At 33.8% G+C, this 20,359-nt stretch overlaps 1 protein-coding gene across 1 annotated transcript; it reads left to right on the top strand.

The window, feature by feature from the left end:
* The first annotated feature begins 977 nt into the window (after positions 1–977).
* On the top strand, positions 978–20,314 carry TBC1D5 (TBC1 domain family member 5). Its single transcript, XM_089632453.1, has 14 exons — positions 978–1,115; positions 1,187–1,299; positions 4,286–4,432; positions 6,175–6,280; positions 6,500–6,616; positions 7,873–8,003; positions 8,747–8,797; positions 8,905–9,007; positions 9,092–9,225; positions 11,218–11,360; positions 12,964–13,180; positions 14,371–14,467; positions 14,763–14,921; positions 17,604–20,314. The coding sequence occupies exons 1-14, from the start codon at positions 1,113–1,115 to the stop codon at positions 17,934–17,936; spliced, it is 1,854 nt and encodes a 617-aa protein (XP_089488579.1). The 5' UTR covers positions 978–1,112; the 3' UTR covers positions 17,937–20,314.
* The last annotated feature ends 45 nt before the right edge of the window (positions 20,315–20,359 follow it).

Here is a 20,359-nt window from a genome sequence, read left to right as displayed (position 1 = left end):
ATCTAAAAAAAAAGTTTTTTGGTTCTAAAACTATCTTATATTTCAAGCTGGAGCTAACCATACACAATCACAAAATTTCATTAAAATCAGAGTGACAGGTGATTTTTACATATTAAGATATTTAACATATTCGATAATTCAAAACACATAAAATTCCGTTTTTCCTGCTTCGTATAATCCGGGCCTTTTCAAGATCCGCATTAATAAATCCTTTCCTTAAGTCCCTATCTAAAACCGCTGCACAAGGCTGCCCAATCGAATGGCAACTCCCCTGTTAAATAAAAAAATGCGTTTTGAACATCAACATTGACGATGATTTGTAACTTCAACTTTAACACAAAATACTACATGGAATCAACACAGCTTTAATAAATTAACCTTACTTTTTATAATTATATTTTCATGGTGTAATTTACGTTTTACGTAATCAAGAACATTTTATTTGCTTGGATTTAACGATTTATTTTTTTTTAGATAAACCTTTTGATTCACCTTAATTACTATAAAAGGAAACTATCTGCATCTAGGATTTTTTTAAATTTATCCTTCTAATTTTTAATTACATAAAATGAAAATTGAATGGGATGACGAACATTTTCAATAATTTCTGTCAACGATATTTTCATACGTTGGTATTCCTGATACTACACTCGGGGCTAAAAAAACATTAGTACAATTAGTAGTTCATGAATATTAGGTAGCCACTATTTTGGTGGAACACTGGAAATAAAATTAGGGTATTGAGGCAGCTTTAAAAAAATATATTTTTGTATATACCCCCCCCCCCCCTCCCTCTGTCCGAGGCTATTGCTCATGCTGAACTACGATCGATTAAATTCCTTCGATTCTTTTGATGTTTCGATTAAAATATTTAGTTCATGTAAATGTTTCGATCCTGCCCATCACTACATGGTTCGGGTACGTCAAATCATGGCCGATCTCAGATCATCTCAGTTCTATGGTTGTCAACGGATTATTTTTATCTCTGAGATTTGAGATTATTTAATTGTGTTCAATAATAATATCTTTTAAAGATTATTCATAAGATTATACTACCTACTGTTATATAATATCATATTGTTATGCGATATTAAAAATCTATTATCTTCAAAATGGTATGCTCCCTTGTCTAAACTGTTTTTTTATTTCTAATAATAATTGTTATTAAAAATGAACATTTTGACAGGTTGATGAAATCGCTGAATCAGCTGGAGATGACAGTAGCATCGATTCTTTTTCCAAAATCAGCACCCCTTCTCCGGATTTATCTGACAGCAGCATAAGACTTAAAAAATACGAGTAACTACCTTATTCCTTTTACAATTTTCCAGTACAACCAAACTTAATTATAAGATAAACTTGTCGAATTCCGCTGCATGCAAAGGCTCTTAAAAAAAACAACACTTGGTTTTAACTTAATTATCTAATGGAGATAACTATTTAAGTCGGGGTTTAAACATGCACTAAATAGATTTATAGGGTTAAGTTTGGGTTATTGTAATAATCTATGCGTATATCCTAACCTTCAAACTTAACTTTGAATGAGAAAAAAAATAATTTTAATGCATCTTTTACCATCTCCCAGCATATAAATAGTTATTTTGGTAATTTTTGGATAGGGCCTGACACGCTTATTACGAATATTTTTTAGAAAAAAACTTTATATTCGCCTTAATTACTATAAAAGAAAACTTTTTGCATTTCGGGCGGCGGAAAATTATGAATTTAAATTTTCAATTGCGTTCACCAAAATTCACTTCGCGAATCGATGCGGCGGCAATCAGCTGCCATTAGGTACGTCACTGTTATGTTGGTATCCCTGATACATTGATTTGTATCACAAACCATGTTACACAAACCTAGCGTAGCCGGTAAACTAGTTGAAAACTGGGATGTTTTTCTTGCCTTGACGCGAGCAGGCGTTATTAAGGGGCACTTTCCTTTGTATCACAAACCATATTACACAAACCTCGGCATCCCACGAAGATAGCAACGGTCGTATTTAGCTCTTGTTAATGCATCAGTGATACCAACATAACAGTGCGTTCCTAATGGCGTCGCGTTGTCGCCACATCGATTCGCGAAGTGAATTTTGGTTTTATGCAATTGAAAATCAAAATGCATAATTTTCCGCCGCCCGAAATGCAAAAAGTTTTCTTTTATAGTAATTAAGGCGAATATAAAGTTTTTTTCTAAAAATTATTCGTAATAAGCGTGTCAGGCCCTATCCAAAATTTACCGTTATTTTTTGTAGTAATTAAGTTGAAACCAAGTGACATTTATATATTTTTTTTGCATATTAAGCCTGTAGCGGAATTCGACAAGTTCATCACAGTTATCTATGCTTTTAATTGAATAAAATTAAACATTTATTTACAAAGCATAAGAATGATTCCACATTAGGATTTAAGTTAATTATTTATTGTTAAATACTTATTTGTTTGTTTATATTTGTTTCTTGAACCCTTGTCCTGTTTATTTGTTGACATTTATAGCTATTGATTCAACCAACTTAATTTTTGATAATAATTGTGTTATCTATGCAAACAATGAATGGAGTCACTTAAATTTTGCAATAACTGTTTGATTAATTTGACAAACAACATTACATTAGTTATAGCAGTAATAGTCACTAGTAATTCAATTACAGTACTGAAGGTTCACTTACAAATTTATTCACATCTTCATTTTCATCATGGCAAAAATAGCGTAATTATAAATTTCCTATCATTCAATTCTTGTAACAATATTGAAAACATTACTGCTTTAAATACTTTTAAAGTTTTTCTTTATCTTAATTAAAAATGGTGAAAAACAACGAGATAAAACAAGTGTGTGACGGTTATAAGGTTTTTGGCTTTATTAATAGCAAAAGTAGGTGACGTGTACCCGGTGTTGCTCGGGTTTGTGGATACTAGGTGACGTGTACCCGTCTTTGCTCAGGGTTGTGAATGATTTGGAGTAAAGTTTTAAATTTGCTTTTGAATGGGACAGCTGCCATATTGACATTTTGATTGTTCCGTATTCCTCATGTATACAGGAATACCGACACACCAAAATGTCATAGCATGTGAATGAAAAAATCAATATGGCGGTCATCCCATACTAAATGAAATTTTTATTTCACGTAATTGTCATTTTAAATGCAGTATTTTCCATTCCCCCAGAAGGCAAATAGTTGTCTTAAATAGTAATTAATTTGAATCAAAGTATTTTTTTCAGAATAATACATATTCGTATTAAGCGTGACCAGCGATTCTAAAAGTTTACCGCAAAATGTTATTTTGATTTACTGGTGATTTAAACCTTATCTACGCAGCTTTCATATGTGACCATTGGGCTTCTATACCCGTACAAGGATGTCGCATATTATGTGATCCACAAAGCTTCATTAAAACACATATGAGGTGTGAAAATAAAGTAATGAGACTGGTAGTATAGCATTCCATATGGTTCCTGCTGATTTCCCATTTTGGGTGAGGCAGGCCAACATCTGATGCACCTATGTTACTAGTTTGAACTTACTAGAGTCCCTTAAGTGGTGGTCCGTATCCATTGTTTAGTTTCAGACTTTGCAAGGGAAACTTTTGTAAAACTTCAACAGGCCTATGAAGACAGTTTTTTGTCAAGGGCCCTGGTTTTCATGTAGTTTAGGGCATTCTCAGAAATCCATGACTCAGTTGAAGATATAACTTGCAGCAAAAGTCTGTAGCAGTAAATTTCCAAAGAATATGGGTTCTTCTACATTATGATCGTTGGTCAGGACAATCGGGAAAGAGTTGAATTTGACTCACACCGATTCATCACATTGAAAATCTGTGCAATAATGGTTCAGAAAAATCTTTTGCTTGGCCAGATAGGGATTTCAATTAAAGAGTTTTTGGCAAGTAAAAACATCCTTGTGGCTCCTTAGCCATCCTATTCAACAAATTTTAGTCCTTGTGGCTTTTTCTTTTCCCAAGAAAAAAATTTCCCAAATTCACCTCAAAGGATGACATTTTGCGACATTGGAGAACATTGAAAATGCCAACTGAAAGCAATTGTATGTATAGTTCCAGCACTGTTTTGAAATGTTAAAAATCGTCTCCAACACTTCGTGGCTTCTCAAGGCATCTGTTTTGAAGGAGACAATGTAAAATCATAATTTAAAAACCAAAAAAAATGTCTCGTCACTTTAATTACACACCTCGTACATTGTGTCAAAATGAGCTGCGTGCGGGATGGATTAAGTTTTAAGTTATCAATCCAGCACGCATTGTAAAGGTTAATTATGTGAATATTTCAGTTCAGAATGGCGCCAGATGTCAGCAGGTGTAGAGGAAGTAAGACGGCTAGCTCTGACGGGTGCTCTGCGCTGCGCTCGTCTCCGCAGCCTCGCTTGGGCCTTACTCCTGGAGGTCTTGCCTCCTGATTCAGATAAATGGCTGGAAACGTAAGTTATACACATACATCTTCTCTCCCTTGTCCTATTCGGGTTGGGATCCCATCGCATCGATAAGGCGGCTCCAGACGTCGCTGTCCTTAGCCTCTATATGTTTTTCTTTTTCTAATCTTTGCCACTAATTTGTTTTATATTTAATTTCAATCATATTCAATCTTAATGCTCTACTACTTTTCCTTTTTTTCCTTGATTTAACATTATACATTTATTAATGTAAAATACTTATTTGTATTGATCAAAAATCTGTTCAAGTTAGTCCACTATAATACGGAAATATTAAAATATTGCTAACTTGGTTAATTTCCACCGTGAAAAAAAATTCTGACTTTTAATAATCTGGTATTGGTGGAAACATAAAAATTAAACATGAAAGTAACGGAATGGAAAGCATAAAAAATGATAAAACATGTTGCACAAATTTTGGTGAAAATGCCATGATGCTTTCCTTTAATTATGTACTTGTTTTTATCACACAATGTTCAAAACTATTTATTTATCAGTGTTGCAATGAAGCACAATGAGAATAGGCATGAATTACAAAGCAAGAACAAAGGTTATACAGCAGCTGTTGTTGTGTTGGTCTGTGCTTTGTCTTTATGCATTTAATAATTATTGTTCTGAAGTAAACATCTGTCACAAATCGAATTTAAAATGTAAATATTACTGCATGTGATAATGATGATGACTTCACACACACCCATAGTATAAAGTATATTAGACCATTTCCGTTTTAATCATTTATTTTAGCGACTATATAAAATATTTTCATTAAAAAATTGTGATGTATTTAAATATAATGGTATTTCTTAGTCCTCCTCACTAGGGGGTCCCATGCTGAAGCTGACTAAAGTTATTTAATTTTCTTCTATGTCGTTTTTAATGCTTTTTTCGCTGACCTCTTTCAGTCAGATTTTAATTCTTGATTTGTGTGTATTTAACTTTTCTATTTGTTTTATATCCAGGGAAGAGTTTTTTTTAATGTCATTTTGATTTGATCGAGTGTGATGGATAGTGTAGTGAGGATTCTGTATTTTTTAATAGTATATTTTTAGCATATTTGTATTTGTTGTACATTTGGTGTCAAAACTATTGAAAAATTTTAATCGAAAGCGCTCTTTTGGATACTCTTTTCAATATGTTCTTTGTGATTCATTTTTTAATTGTATTCATGTTGTGTGTACTAGATGTAGTAGATCTTAGATGTTGCATTATCTCCAAATAGTATAAAATAAAGTCGCTAGCCGCGTCTGTTTGTGTGCTTAGTTCTTCTAAACTACACAATGGATTTTGATAGGGTTTTCACTATCATTTAGATAATTTCTTCCGAAAGGTTTATATGTACAATACATGCATATTATATATTTATAAAAAGTAAAGAAAAATCGATGTTTTGTAATCAAGTCGTAAAAATAATATTTTCGGGCGCTTACATTGCTGACGCTGGCTAAACATTATGAGATACATCAAAATAATGTACTACGGAATTGTATATCTTAAAAAGGCCTACAGAAAAATGTCCAATGGTATATGTCGATCTCCTAAGGATAACCCCCAGCATTCCGGGTACATGTCAGCTAGTATATTATATTATATTCTACTTTTTTTTTAAAGTAGTCAACTTGTGCAATAACTTTTCACACAATGTTTTCAAAGAAGGATGAAGATAAAAATTATGGTAATTTTTTAACATTTACACTACACATTTTTACTTCTGTTATTTGTTGCTTTTTTAGAATAAGACTGAATAGAAAGAATTATGCTGATATCAAAAAAAAATTATCATGTGACCCAAGAAATTGTGTTCATCCAGATGACAATCCACTTTCACAACAAGATGAGGTACATAAAAAAACTTGTTTACTTTTTTTGATATTAGAATGCTCCCAAGTTCCAACCCCCCTCTTCCCATCGCCTTTCAGCCTCACAACATTCCTCAAATTCGGGATGCCATAGTTCCACTGGCTCCAGGTAGTTGGGGAAACTCCCATGAAATAAACAAAGCATTCTCTCTCTGAATTGTGAACACTTATCTTATGTTATGCTTTCTTGATGTTGCAGAGTATTTGGAACCAGCACTTTCAAGATGCCGAATTACAAACCCTAATCAATCTAGATGTAGTCAGAAGTTTTCCCGGGGTAGAATTCTTCAAGCAGGAAGAAATACAGACGACTATGGTAAGGTTTTGGTATTTTACAAACTTTCTGCTTTTACAGTTCTCTCTCAGTAATCCGCTGCTCGATTATTCGACAACTACTATAATTAGTTTTTATTTTTACTATGTAGTTGAAGACACAAAGTCGAGCTCTATAATTCGCCCATATTCGTATTTCAAATTCAGTAGAATTGCTCAAGTGCCAAGTTTTTCACACCGAATTTTACGAAAGATCGATAGCTGTGTTTGTTTGTTTTTATGAAATACCGGTTTTCATTTTTGGCTTATTTGAAAAAAATAAAAAATAGTTCAAAGAACTCGGTACACGATTTACACACAATTTTTTTTTTCAAATCTTCAATGTTGTTATCCTATCTTCCAACACTTTTCTCTCTGCACAGACGACGAAGATGTTGATGGTTATGGTTGTGATGGAATTACTGGAGGTTCATTCACCAGCCTTTTTGACTCCTGAAATTCCTTCCGTATCCCCGACTGTATTGATAAATGTGGCTTCTTCTTGTAAATCGTTGTCCTCAAAATCCTCTTTATCAGTAAGTTCAGAGGCTTCAGGCGGTAAAACGATTATCTCTGAAATATCTTCTCCGCCATCATCATCATTAACATTCCAATTCTCTGCGATGAAGTCGGCAGCCTATTGTGCCGTAAAAAAATTCTTTGAATTCATCCTATGCAGAAAAAAAAACACGCAATTAGCCGAGAATTATGATTAAACAATGCAAAACTTTTTACCCCCGTATTTCGCTGACGTTGCTCTAGCGCAACTCGCAAAAATATTATATGAAATGAGTACTTCTTGTTTTCATTATTTTTAAAACGGTTATTTATTGTTATACAATTATTGTATAACAGTCAATTCTATATTAATAATGAATAAGCGTTATTAAAATATTTTGACATATGTTAACGATAATAATTATTTAGAAACAGCTTACCTTCCATATTATTTCGTCCATGTTTGAATTGAATTTGTTTCTACCTGTTACCTGCTAATGCTAAAGTAAGACCCTTTTAATGATTACCTGAAGGAATAACAGCAATCCCTTATCAAGTTCTCAGAATATGACCCTGCAAACAAACAGTTGCGCTACCCGCAATGTCAGCGAAATATGGTTTAAAATGCATAAAAATATGATTCGATTTACTGGCTTTTAACTTTTCAGTGCTGGCCTTATAGGCCTCTATCTCACCAAGCGGCACATTTTGACACAATGTATGTGTTTTGAATAAGGCTAAAATAATGTTTCTCTTATCTAGGTCAACGTATTGTTCTGCTTTGCCCGTGAGACTCCCCTCCTGTTGTACCGGCAGGGTATGCATGAGATATTGGCTCCTCTCCTCTTTGTCTTACAGTGTGACCATAGAGCCGCGGAACACAGTCCTATTGGGTAAACTTTTCCTTATGTTTATATACCGGTACTCCTATTTTGCTGCTAAAATTAATTCTGGGAGCAATATATTATACATAGATAGTTTTGAAGAGCAAAAAAAAACTAAATTTTTGTGATTACCGCACCAAAGTCCTCACCGCCTCCAGGCAGTGGGACTATGGCATCCGCAATTGAAGTATTTTGTGAGGTAGAAGAATGTGGGGAAGGGAAGGGGATAGGAAAGAGGAAGATTGGAAAGTATCTGGATAGCGAGATCTGACAAGTGAATGTTGATATACTCACTAAACGCGGAATATGCCATTTTAATTCTGAATGGTGGTCTTTCACCAGGGCGATGCTGATAGTATCTACGATGCTGGGTATTCATGATCTGTTAAATTATTATAACTTTAAAATTATTGCAAATAAACTTCAATTTAAAATCTATACAAAGAAAAATGTAAATGTTCAATTGTTCAAAATCTTAAATCTCCGAAATTTCTTCATAGATTGCTTTGAAATTTTGACACAACGATGCTTTCCAATATTTGTGTGTTTTCATATGCCTATATTATATAGATATCACCTGACAGGTAAAAACATGCTTGTTTAAAAAAAAACAGCCCCTTTTGTTGGACGTAAAAGCAACATGCGCTATTGTTTCTCTATCTGCACAGTCAGACTGAGCCACATCAACGCGTCACGAGGTACAGCTAGTATGGCTTATAAAATTTATCATTCACTGATTTCATTCTTTACAGAGAAGATCTAGCAGAAATAATGAATCCTGAGTTCCTAGAACATGACAGCTAGTAAGTATTTTATTAGATTTTTTCTTAATTTCTAGTACAAATTATTATTACTAATCATCTCTCACACATTATTTTTTTCATCAAAATCTATGTATTTACTATTTCAGTGCGCTGTTCAAGACAATAATGGCTGGAATTGAAACATTCTATCGTTTAAATGACATTCCTACAAATACTTCACATCTCCCTCCGTGCACCAAAAATCCCAATGTGGGTGTAAATTTATTGTATTAGTTGTATCAACAATATTCAAAACGCAATTTTTATATTACAATAAGTATTTTCTCATTGCAGGTGCCAAACAGAAGACCAGAGAATGAAGTGGTCCGGCATCTCGCCTTGATTAGAGATCGCCTCCTCATCCCGCAAGATCCAGAATTAGCTGAACATCTTCACAATTGTGACATTGCGCTTTCGTTGTTTGGAATGTAAGCATTTTTTGATTTTTATAAACATTCTTATGATAATTTTTGTTCACAACGTAGTTCTGTAGTTCAGTCTATGCCAGGACCTTCAAATAATAAAGTTAACAATAAAAAAATCTACCCCCAAAATAGCACATCTCATCAATTCACTGAAAACATCCATAGTGTGATCCATGGCGTGCTGTCTGTACACACTGACCAGGAACTCGTAATACAAGCGGGAAACTGGCAGGCGTGGTTCGTCCATACATGCTGTGGATGCTCCGCATACCTAGCATTTTAGAGTAAAAAGATTTGGACTTCTAGCCGTAAACAGCAATACTGCAATTAAAATATTTTAATATTTCTACAGCGACCTTAATGTGATTTTTTTTACGAAAATGGCGCTGTAAAAAATCATACAAATATTATTATTTTAAGACATGCATATTATCGTCCTATTTCTGTGTACGCACAACAAACGACACAATACAAAGAGTCTAAATACACATACATTCTCAAAGCATAAAGAAAAATTAGAACATAAATACAGTATTAGATTCACGCGCAATGACGGGTTAATAGTTCCGAAATTTAATAATAAATACGGACAGAGAATGTTTGAATACAACATACCGAAGATATTTAATTTATTACCTGACACTATAAAGCAATGTAAATCTATGAATAAGATTAAATATATGGTGAAAAATTGGCTATCGGAAAAAAAATATTAACTTTAATTTGTATGAAAAAATGTTGATTCTGTAGATATAATATGTAAATTATAACTTATAAAAATGTATATGTAACTAAATTTTAAGCACCTATTGACAAGCCAATTCAATTGGCTTAGCAGGACTTGTTTGTTGAAATGTATTAACTATTTATTCAATAAAAAAAATATATAAAAAAAATTGAAACGCGTAAAACACACTGTGGTGTGGAAGCGATCTGTAAACCGTATCCAATAATGCTAGAACGTACGTTTTTTCTGCGCATGCGCACTGAGACACTAACTTTATACGATATTAATGACAGCATCCAACGTACAAAAGCCGTCTTTAATTCTCATATGTATAATGCACAGAATCGTATGCTCTATTACTAATCCATTGCATTGTATGCGCGCGCTGCTTTGTTAGTTTGCTTTCAGCTTGAATACTGAATTATTAACCTGCGATTTACTTTTTAGTCATAATTTAAATAAATAAAAATTTCGCCAACATGTTCTAAATGATAATAGTGAATTGTGTGGTTGTATTATTGAATCATTAATGCGAAAAAAAAATTTGTCTCAGCCATTTGCGGAAAAAAAACTTATTCTGGATACTGGAAATGTTGAGTTATGGAGATAATTTTAAACGGTACCTAATTGTATCGTGTTCGTGGGCTAGCGTCTAGACGTGCATATTTGATATCAAGTACGTAGTAAGTACGAGTATAGACATTTGATGTCCAGCATCCCTTCTACAAAAAGTCACCGATCGCCACTGGAAATTGGTGAATCTACATTACATTTGGAGTCAATTTTGTGGTGTGATTTCTTTTATTTCACCTTTGTGTTAATGTGAAAAAACGCCTTGTCTTTCGGTCTAGATCACAAATGTAATAATCGGTGTCGTCTGTTAGTACCTCTATTAATTAGTACGACTTTTCCAACAAAATAATAATTTTCATAACAGCATGTTGGTTTTATTTCATGCAACTGTGCGGTATATTTATATATCAAGTAATTGGTTATAATATGTTCCTAATAGAGTCACACAAACTAAAAATATCTTTCACTACAACAATATTGTCGATGTATATACAACGCCTACACAGGTAGCTAAAATGCAGAAGTAGTATATATTTTTAATAGCACTGAAAGAACTTACAAAAAGGCATTTCACATATTTTTTGAAAACCGTTATTACATAGTTAAAATTTAGTTTCCTGTAGTCTGATTTTGTAAGTTGTGTACTAGTTTTGTGGGATCCAATATTTCATTTCAATTGATATTTTCTTCAACAGACGCTGGCTACGAGTTCTATTTGGCAGAGAATTCGCCCTTCATGACTTGCTAGTTTTGTGGGATGCAATATTTGCAGCTGGGAAAGATTTCTCCTTAGCCGGGTACACAATGGTGGCAATGCTTATCGCCATAAGATCACTCTGTAAGTAACACAACTAAATACAATTCCGTACATTTACAGGCACTTGCCCCTTACTTATAAACTTATAATATACATTACATGGCATAAGGTTGGAATAGTGAAAATGCCGAAACGGCGCGTAAGAATCTAATAAGTACCAAGGTTGTTGTATAAACATTATTTAAACATCAGACAGTATATCGTCTATGTCAGTTAAATACTGCATATAAGCCAATAATTTTAAAATAAGTACGTTATTTCTGCTTTCAGTTGAACAGCACGAACCGCATTGATTGGAGCTTTTAAATTACGAAATTGTCCAATAGACTGCTTAAGTACATAGTAGTCAAAGTCAATACCGGATGGTACCGGACTATCCCCAGTACATAAGCAAGCAAGTGTGCTTGTATCTATAAATGGTTTTTGTCCCACCTAAACATTTTTACAAATGTTTCTTCCGCGGTATTGGACATACACCGCTAAACGATTTATGTTCTCTTTCACTCCATGCATATTTTTCGCTAATAAATGAATATGTCAAATTATTATGCCAGATATGAAAGTTCCTACCTACAACTACAAAGTAATAATTATATTTATGTAAATTGCACAATATTCTTACTAGATTTTCGCGATTAATCATGTAGTTTTGCCACATGAGGAAGAGGCAGTTTTACAATTCGTTCTGGTGTTTCCTCCTGCCTGCAACATGGGTCCCTTCAAGATTCAGTTTCACTCTTTTCTTTCGTTAAGAGTATCCACCACACAGCATCCCCAAACACGACTTAGGTCTCGAGATAAAAGGTCTCCTACATGAAGTTAATATAAATTTTAAAAAGTTGTATCCTGCCGCTCAACTTAAATTTTCACAATATTGAAATATGTACTAAAGTTGTTGCAGCTAAAAGAATTAGGACGGGTTGTTTCGGAGAATTTGAACAATTCATCAAATTTCAACGTTCATTTTCAAGTTCTGTGAAAGATTTTTTTAAGTTCTGTTTTTATTTCAGTTTTGTCAAGCAACCAGCCTATAATGATATAATTACAGAACTTGAATAGGACTTTCACAGAACCCGAAAATGAACGTTGAAATTTGATGAATTGTTCAAATTCTCCGAAACAACCCGTCCTTAAAGTGTTTTTTTTTTAATATTTCTTCAAACAAAATATCTTAACATAATTCATGTTTTTGTTTAACAGTTTGAGTGCCAATCGTCGATTTTCGTCGATTCGTGTTTTAACGAAGATTGCCGATCGTCGATTTCCGTCGATTGCGTCAGTCGTGTTCTGATTCGCGCGTACGTCGGTACGTAAAATTCTCATTTTTTCGAAACGGCTGGACTTCGGGATCCTCCTCTGCGTGATTCTAAACCAATATTCTTTAATAAAACACCGAAAAAATCATCGAAATCCTTGAAAATTCAAAGAATTTATGGGGTTTTAAAAAAATATATAGTTTCATAAAAAATAATGTTTTTTTGGTGGCATTTTACAAGCAACTGTATGAGTTTTTTTGGCACTCAAACGGTTAAAATCTTATGGTAAGTTACAATATTGAAGGGTTTTTGTAACACAATACATAATGCAATGTTTATTTGATGTAATTAAATTTTCCATATTCTAGTACTAAACAGCGATGCGATAGTCTGCTTGACCCACCTGATGCATTACCCCACCACCATCGATGTGCAGTACATCATCGATCATGCTTTATACCTTAAACACCCGGACCAGTACACCAAACCACTACCGCGTCCATTCACCTGTCCCACTGTGGGCGGGGCTAACTCTGCACCCGTACAAGTCAAAAGAAAACCAAAACCTAAATCCTCCAGACCTCGGTAAGTGAATAAAGACTGATCCAAGACAAATTGTTGCATGTGAAAACACCCATCTTTCTGTTGAGATAAATAGCCTAAAAAACTTAGCGGAACACTCAATACAGTGAAGCCCACATAAGATGTTTTCATGCTTACGAAGTTTTGCTTTAAATCAACATGTAGACAATGCCATACTTGATGAATTGACATTTTTGTTTTTAACCCCTAAGGGAAATTGTTCGCTTTAGGGAACAACTCATATGGTCTCACAGAAATTGTTGTGTCTCATTTAATGTCATGGTGACAAATATGATCTAAATGGTGTTAGAAAGAGAAAACTCCTCGCTTTAAATTCAAATAAAAAACTTATTAATTTTTTTTTATATAAATAAAACTGTGATTACAAGTATGATGGCAATATAATAAAAAATAAATTAAAAAACTAAATATGAAACAATATTAGTAAAACATAACAGTAACATAAAATAAAACAATATTACAAATAAGACAAATCACTAAAACTACATTACCAACGCTACTATAATTTGTAGAATTCGACTAAGTGCTGGTATAGATTACGCTTAATTCTATAAATGGTGTCATTAAATATATCTATAGTAACCCCAACATTGTTGCCTAGATCATGCATCCTATTGGTTAGTGAGTGTGTCTGATAGTTGGTTGTGTATGTATTACAGAAGAATGTTACATTTTGTCTTGTGTTCCTAGTCGGTGAAAAACATGAAACAACCAAAATGTGAGGTGACTGTAAATACTTGTAATTTTAGTTCAGTAAAAATGTAAAGTGAGCCATGTAAAAAAAAAATTATATGTTCATTTCTAATAATTCAAAACCTTTCCAAAACAGTTTTTTAGTTTTCGGAAACAAAAATGGGCAAATACTCGGACCTTCTGACATAATATGCCAGAGGCCTGACAGGTTAAATAACTAGTAAAGTAAATCAGAAGTTATCTGAAGGCAAAATGAAGGTACATGATCAATACTGCAATTGCAGTGCTTCGAACCGTGCACGGGTACCACTCTTCAACACTGCTAATTTCAAGGGTTTGGTCCCTAGGGGTAAAAGAGTGAAATTAGTAAATGGTCTAATTTATTCCATCTAAAATTTTATGTCCGGTTCATTGAAAAACCTTATAAGAGAGTTTCACAAAAGGCAAAACTCATTGAATAGTGTGTTTTTATGTTATAGGGTTTCGGTGACTGAAAAAAAAGAAGTGATTCCTGCTAATATCAGAGTTGGAAGTACAGTTGATGATGCGGGAATCATTGATGGGTATACTCTTCAGGTACATTTTACTGATTTTTGTCAACAATAAAATATCACGCAAAATCACCAAAAAATATACTTGGAGAACCAAAGTTATTAGCGAATGTTTATTTTATTGAATACCATCCACCTTACATTACGAACATCGTAAAATTAGCACTGCTTCGGAAATAAATGGCAGTTACTGGACTATGGACTAATGGACTATTTAGCGATATTTTTTTTAATCTTTGTCGCTTAAAATGTTCTAGCTATTAAACAAAATAATAATAAATAAAGTATTGTGGTTATAGATTAATTACTTTTGTCTCCAGGAAACAGAAGTACTGCGTGAAGAACTGGTCCATGCTCACAGCGTGATGGCCCTTTGCAACCTGAAACTGGAGCAGTACGAGGCCACCCTGCAGCGCTCCATCCCCTCCTCCTTCCTCCCCTCGCACCCCGCCCAGCAGGCCCTGGGGGGCATTCGGGAGGTAATCTATTTATATTTTTAAGTGTGGTGGAAACCGGGAATGTGGTGTGGATTTTGATTTTTATGCAAATCTACTACAGTTTTATTCCGAGATTGATGAGATTATGCCCACTTGACCTTCGAAACAAGAGGACGGTCGTTGTCTACATCTGATTTCGAAAACGGATTTGTTTTGAATTTACGTTTTATTTTCAAAATTGGAACTTATTGTGTCAAGAATTCAGAAAATTATTTTTTTACAGGAAATTATTTTTAATGCCTGTTGACTGTGGGACTCGGCAACCTTATGAAAAAATGTTGCACAGAAAAATCACAGATAATTTATTATAAATAAAAATTTGTTTCCATACTGGTATTTAGCACAAGCAATTCTGATCCTGCCTTTCACACGTTTCTTTATAAATTAGCATTCAAATCACATTAAAAAAAACATGGATTTTAGTAGAACACTGGTTTCCCAAACACAGTTGACAGAAAATTATTTTAATTGTAATTTTCAAAATTGGAACTGATCAGTCGAGAATTCAATTCAGAAATACCAACCTATAAATTAGTACATTTTGTGAATATTTTTCTTGATTATGCAGCAATTGTCCTTGTTCTGATGTGTTCGTTATATAAATTTTCAGATTCACAAATTCTACAATTATAATATCCCATGATTTTTCACGGGTCTGGGCTAGTAAAACATAACTTCCTTAGTTTGTCCGTCCCTACGAGAGTGAACTTTTTAAAATTGGAATCGATGGATGTCGTGCCCTTCTAACTGACTCGACAATGAACTCTAAAGTGAAGCTCTCTAGAGCCATTATTGCGTGTTGTTGTGTTGAGAAAATTATCAAATTTTAAAAGAATTTTTCAAATGCAGACAAGCTATTGAGTAGGTACCTATAATATATTTTATATGGCTTAAGCCGGATCTCACCTGATTTATTCTTTGATCTCTTTCATAGAATCTGTGAGAACAGGCTTTTCTAAGAAATAGAAACCTAAGGTTGAATGGACTTCAACATTATTATCATAGAATAGATCAGGTGAAAACACACCATTACTTATGCAGGCCATTTTTAAAAATGGATCTAATTGAGCCAACTTACAACCCATGATTTTTCATGGGTAGCAACTGTAACTTAACTATCACGCCAGTGATGAAAATCTACCGAATTCAGTTAAAATCTACCCACCATGCCATTTCTCCGCAGAGAGGATAGATGTCACATAATATTAATACACTCTGCCTCGGCACACACTCCTTGCTTCTTTAACATTCATAAATCATCACATATAAACTCTTCTGTTATTCTGATTCTAGACATAACCCGACTCAAGTATTTGATTCACTTGATTGTGCTATGTCTTCTTCGGGCGTCTCTCACTTCTTCTACCATTAACTTCCACGTTTTATTCTCCTTACAGTCCTTTCTCCGTTCATCCGCTCTACATACCCAAACCATCTAAGCGTCCCTTTTTTAATCTTAACCTTTTCGCTTACATCAACCTTGCATTCCTTCCGGATCTAAACATTTTTGGCATGGTCATACAATGTTTTACTACAACCAAAGATATTAGAAGAACGAGATGTGCTATGAGCAGTTCATACTGTGTGGAATTGTTTTGCCCAGTGTCGCCGGTTTTGTTCACCAATACTACTGCACACCTTCGCTTACGCTAAGGTATACGCACTAATACATAGAATAGATTTCTGTGCGTACACGTCCCGATAGTATTCAAAGTACCCTAATTTGGTAGTACTCCGACTACGGTCCGGTGGCCAACATAGCATATCTCGTTCTTCTAATATCTTTGACTACAACCTAGTTATATTTCCGTTTGCGGTAACTTCCTCTTTGAACTTTGAAACCCACTATTTTGCATTTCTAAGGACGGGTGTTTCACAGAATTTGAACAAGTTAATTTTCAAGTTTTGTTATTATCCAAGTTCTGTGAAGCAACGGCCCCATGATGAAATAATAACAGAATTTGATTTGAATTTTAACTTTGATGAATTGTTCAAAATCTGTAAAACAACCCATCTTAAAGGTTATGTTCTTCTTTAGTTACAAGCATCTTTGTCTATATGTAATGATAATTGATTTTTGGAGTAGTAAACTACGCTGCGCTTCTTCTTTCTCTTTTAGCCAACGCTTCAGGCCTTGCTGTGCCCATCATCATCAAATTACCATTCGCAAGACAGCTTATTACCCCAAAATTCAATCGTAATAATACTTTTGGCTGTGAGAATCTTAAATCATATCTTCTTCTTTGGCTACGCTTTCAATATCATTTTGATTTATTTTTTGTTGGAAGCAAATAGTTTGTGGTGTGAATTATGAATAAGAGCACAAAGTAACTTTATTCTTTACAACTCTTTACTGTGTGCCGAAGTTGCCATTAGGCACAATAAAAATAATCATTTCCCTATGCCATTCTGGGGAAAAACTACATATGGTAGATAATAAACTATTTTCTAAATAATATACATAACCATATTATCTGGTAAGACAGTCAAATTTATGAAAATAGAATCAGCTGACGGACGGAGAAAATTTAGCATTGGCACACCAAGAGTTAATATTGTTGATGCGATCAAAGCGATCAAACTTATTACATGCTTTTGCATAGTCGACGTAAAATGTCGGACAAAACTATGTTTTTTATTAAAATTAATTTTCCATTGTTCCAGCTGTGTACTCTATTGAAGAGTAGATACCATACGCCTCCGGAAGTCGAACCCGCAGTGGAAGTCAATGAAGCCAGCACTCTTAGTAGCCCCGAGCCCATAAAACCAAGCAAAAAGCCTGCCACCAAACCAACAGTCAAGCCTTCGACAAGTCAAGAACCTACCAAAGTGGTCAAAAGCAAAAACAACAAGAAAGGTAACTCAAAACAATCATTGGTGGTAATCCCACCGCCTGACCACAAAGAAGTTCAGATGAAAGTCATCAACATGGTTAATTCTACCAGCGAAGTTATAGGAGCACCTAGCCCCGATCCACTCGGACTTCGAAAAGACTGATTTTTAATTATATTATAATGGGTTAACCTGTCGAACGACAGCTACCTAAACACTGCTAGGTAGATGGTTAAATTTAAATATGCCATCTGTCAAGTGGTTAATATACAATCTATTCCAATACTAGGTGTACTTCTGCATTGTTATACAAGTAATTCTCTTTCATTGCGTCATACGTACTTGTGTATTTCTGGTAAACAGTAAACCGGGTAACCTTAAATACCATCTCGCTTGATATAATAGGTACTTTGAAATTGGCCTGATGTATTTAATCATACATTTTCCATCTGGAGGTATGGGCTTGGTAGAAACAGGACAAACAAAAGATTAATCGATTATTATGGCGGACGGTTGAATTTCAATTGAGCAGAAAATAACATTCAGAAAACGATACAGGCTTTTTGTGAAAGTGTCCGAATTGCAAGTGTCCGAAATCCGCGATCAAAGAGGATTACCTGTATGTATTTATTATTTTTTTTTTAACTTATCAATGCTTTAACGCTTTTCTTAGATAGCTAAATAATGATTATACTTGTGATGAGTATACATGGTGTCTGTAAACTATTAGATTACATAGATTCACCAGTTTCCCGCTGGTACCACTAGTTTCCGGACACCATCTATAAGTTGATGAGGATCAGATAAATAAATCTCATCCAGCTGTTTCCTTAATTCAACATATCATTCTGATCTCAATAATTTATTGGACATCCAAAAAATGATTTTTAGGGTGGTTTTCCTTCCCTTCTCGAATTAAATATACATATTTTCAATTACATATTAGGACATCTCGATGAGTGTGCCTTATGACAAAACTAACTGTAGTTATTCACAAATCTGTACCAGAAATAGAAAAACTAATCAGGTTTCCGTGTGGGGCCACAAGTTACCCCACGCATTTATCCATTATTATATGGAAATTTAACTATTATTAGATAAATTTTAATGATGGTGTCACCCAGTTACCTCTAAAGGTTACTGGAAAGTCTAATAGATTTGTGTTGGAGAAATATTACATAATAATATACATTCGAAAATAAGATATATGTGCCACTTTTACTGCAATATATCGTGATTTATATTATAAGATAGTAAAATTTTTGAAGCGTACATAAAAACACTTAACTTGGAGTTATATCAAGCGCCCATAACACACACATAATTTGGAGTTATATCAAGCGCCCATATGGCCATTTCGACTGCATATCGATCATTATGTTATGAGTGATGCAGTGTAATGGATATTTGATATTGTTATATTATATTGCAATTATTGTTTACTATTCATCTACCAGAATGAACAGTTTGGAAATTTGTGCTTATGTATTTATTATTATGAGAATAGAAAGTTCATAACCATTCCATTTACAAAGATTCACTTTGAAACAGATTAAATAAGATAATTGAGTTGAGATGGTAAGTGAATTTACGTGTAGAATTGTGTGTGCGAAAAGAAGGAGGGGATAAGTCTGAATAATTAATGTCCACTATCTAAAATCAGAACACTTTCCTTGCGGACAATGAACAAGATGCCGGAAAAATGAACAGTTTCAGTAAAAAATCTTTTTTTTAACTTTAAGGTCAGTGGGTAGGAATCTAGGAATCAATGTATTCAGGAGTGATGGACGAATGAATATATCCATCCCACTGCGGCGCAAGGCGATGAGTCGAGAGACCAGTTAGAGAGGTCAAAGGGAAATTAATAGTCACATTATGTTTTCTCCAGATTTGGATGTTAACTCCTTTCAGTCATATATTTCTTGCCCCCTTTTTTGGGGTTTTCCGCCAGCCAAACGACTATTATGTAGTAGTGTTTACATATTTTACAATTCGTGGTTATTATTTACTTGTTAAAACTGAATCATAATATTATATTATGTTTTTAAGGACTTTATGTTTATAGGATTTATTATCATGTAATATTACTTAATTTAAGTGAAGAAGACTTTGAGAAGTTGAGTACATTAAGAGTTCAAACCATAAATATAGTAGAATTTCTTTAATCTGGTAAAATACCAATACAAAAAAGTGTTGAAAACTGGATTGTAAAAACATGAAAATGTGGAGTATTATTTTAGTTTATGTTTAGGTTATGTTTTACTATTGTTTACCAAAATTAATCTCAAGTCCACTTTTTTTCACAAACTCAAACCTTTTTAAAAAAACCTCATCCACAACTCGAATAGTGCCAGATTACTGGAGTTGGAGCACTTTTAAAATGCCAGATTACTGAGATTCTACTTATGTTCAGTTAATATTTATAGAATTTATATACATTCTCCATAAACTAATATATTTCTAGCGTTGTAATATTATATCTTGATAGTTCATATATATGCATAGAAAATAAGCAATAACTTTAATATAATGAAGACCTTTTATAACATGTAAGTTTTTAGATTCTCACGGCCAAAAGCATTTTTGTT

This window comes from Hesperophylax consimilis, chromosome 6 (assembly GCF_061612785.1).
Source record: "Hesperophylax consimilis isolate HC1 chromosome 6, BYU_Hcon_1.0, whole genome shotgun sequence".
NCBI classification, from domain to species: Eukaryota; Metazoa; Arthropoda; class Insecta; order Trichoptera; family Limnephilidae; genus Hesperophylax; species Hesperophylax consimilis.
This window is presented reverse-complemented; position numbering and strand designations above follow the sequence as displayed.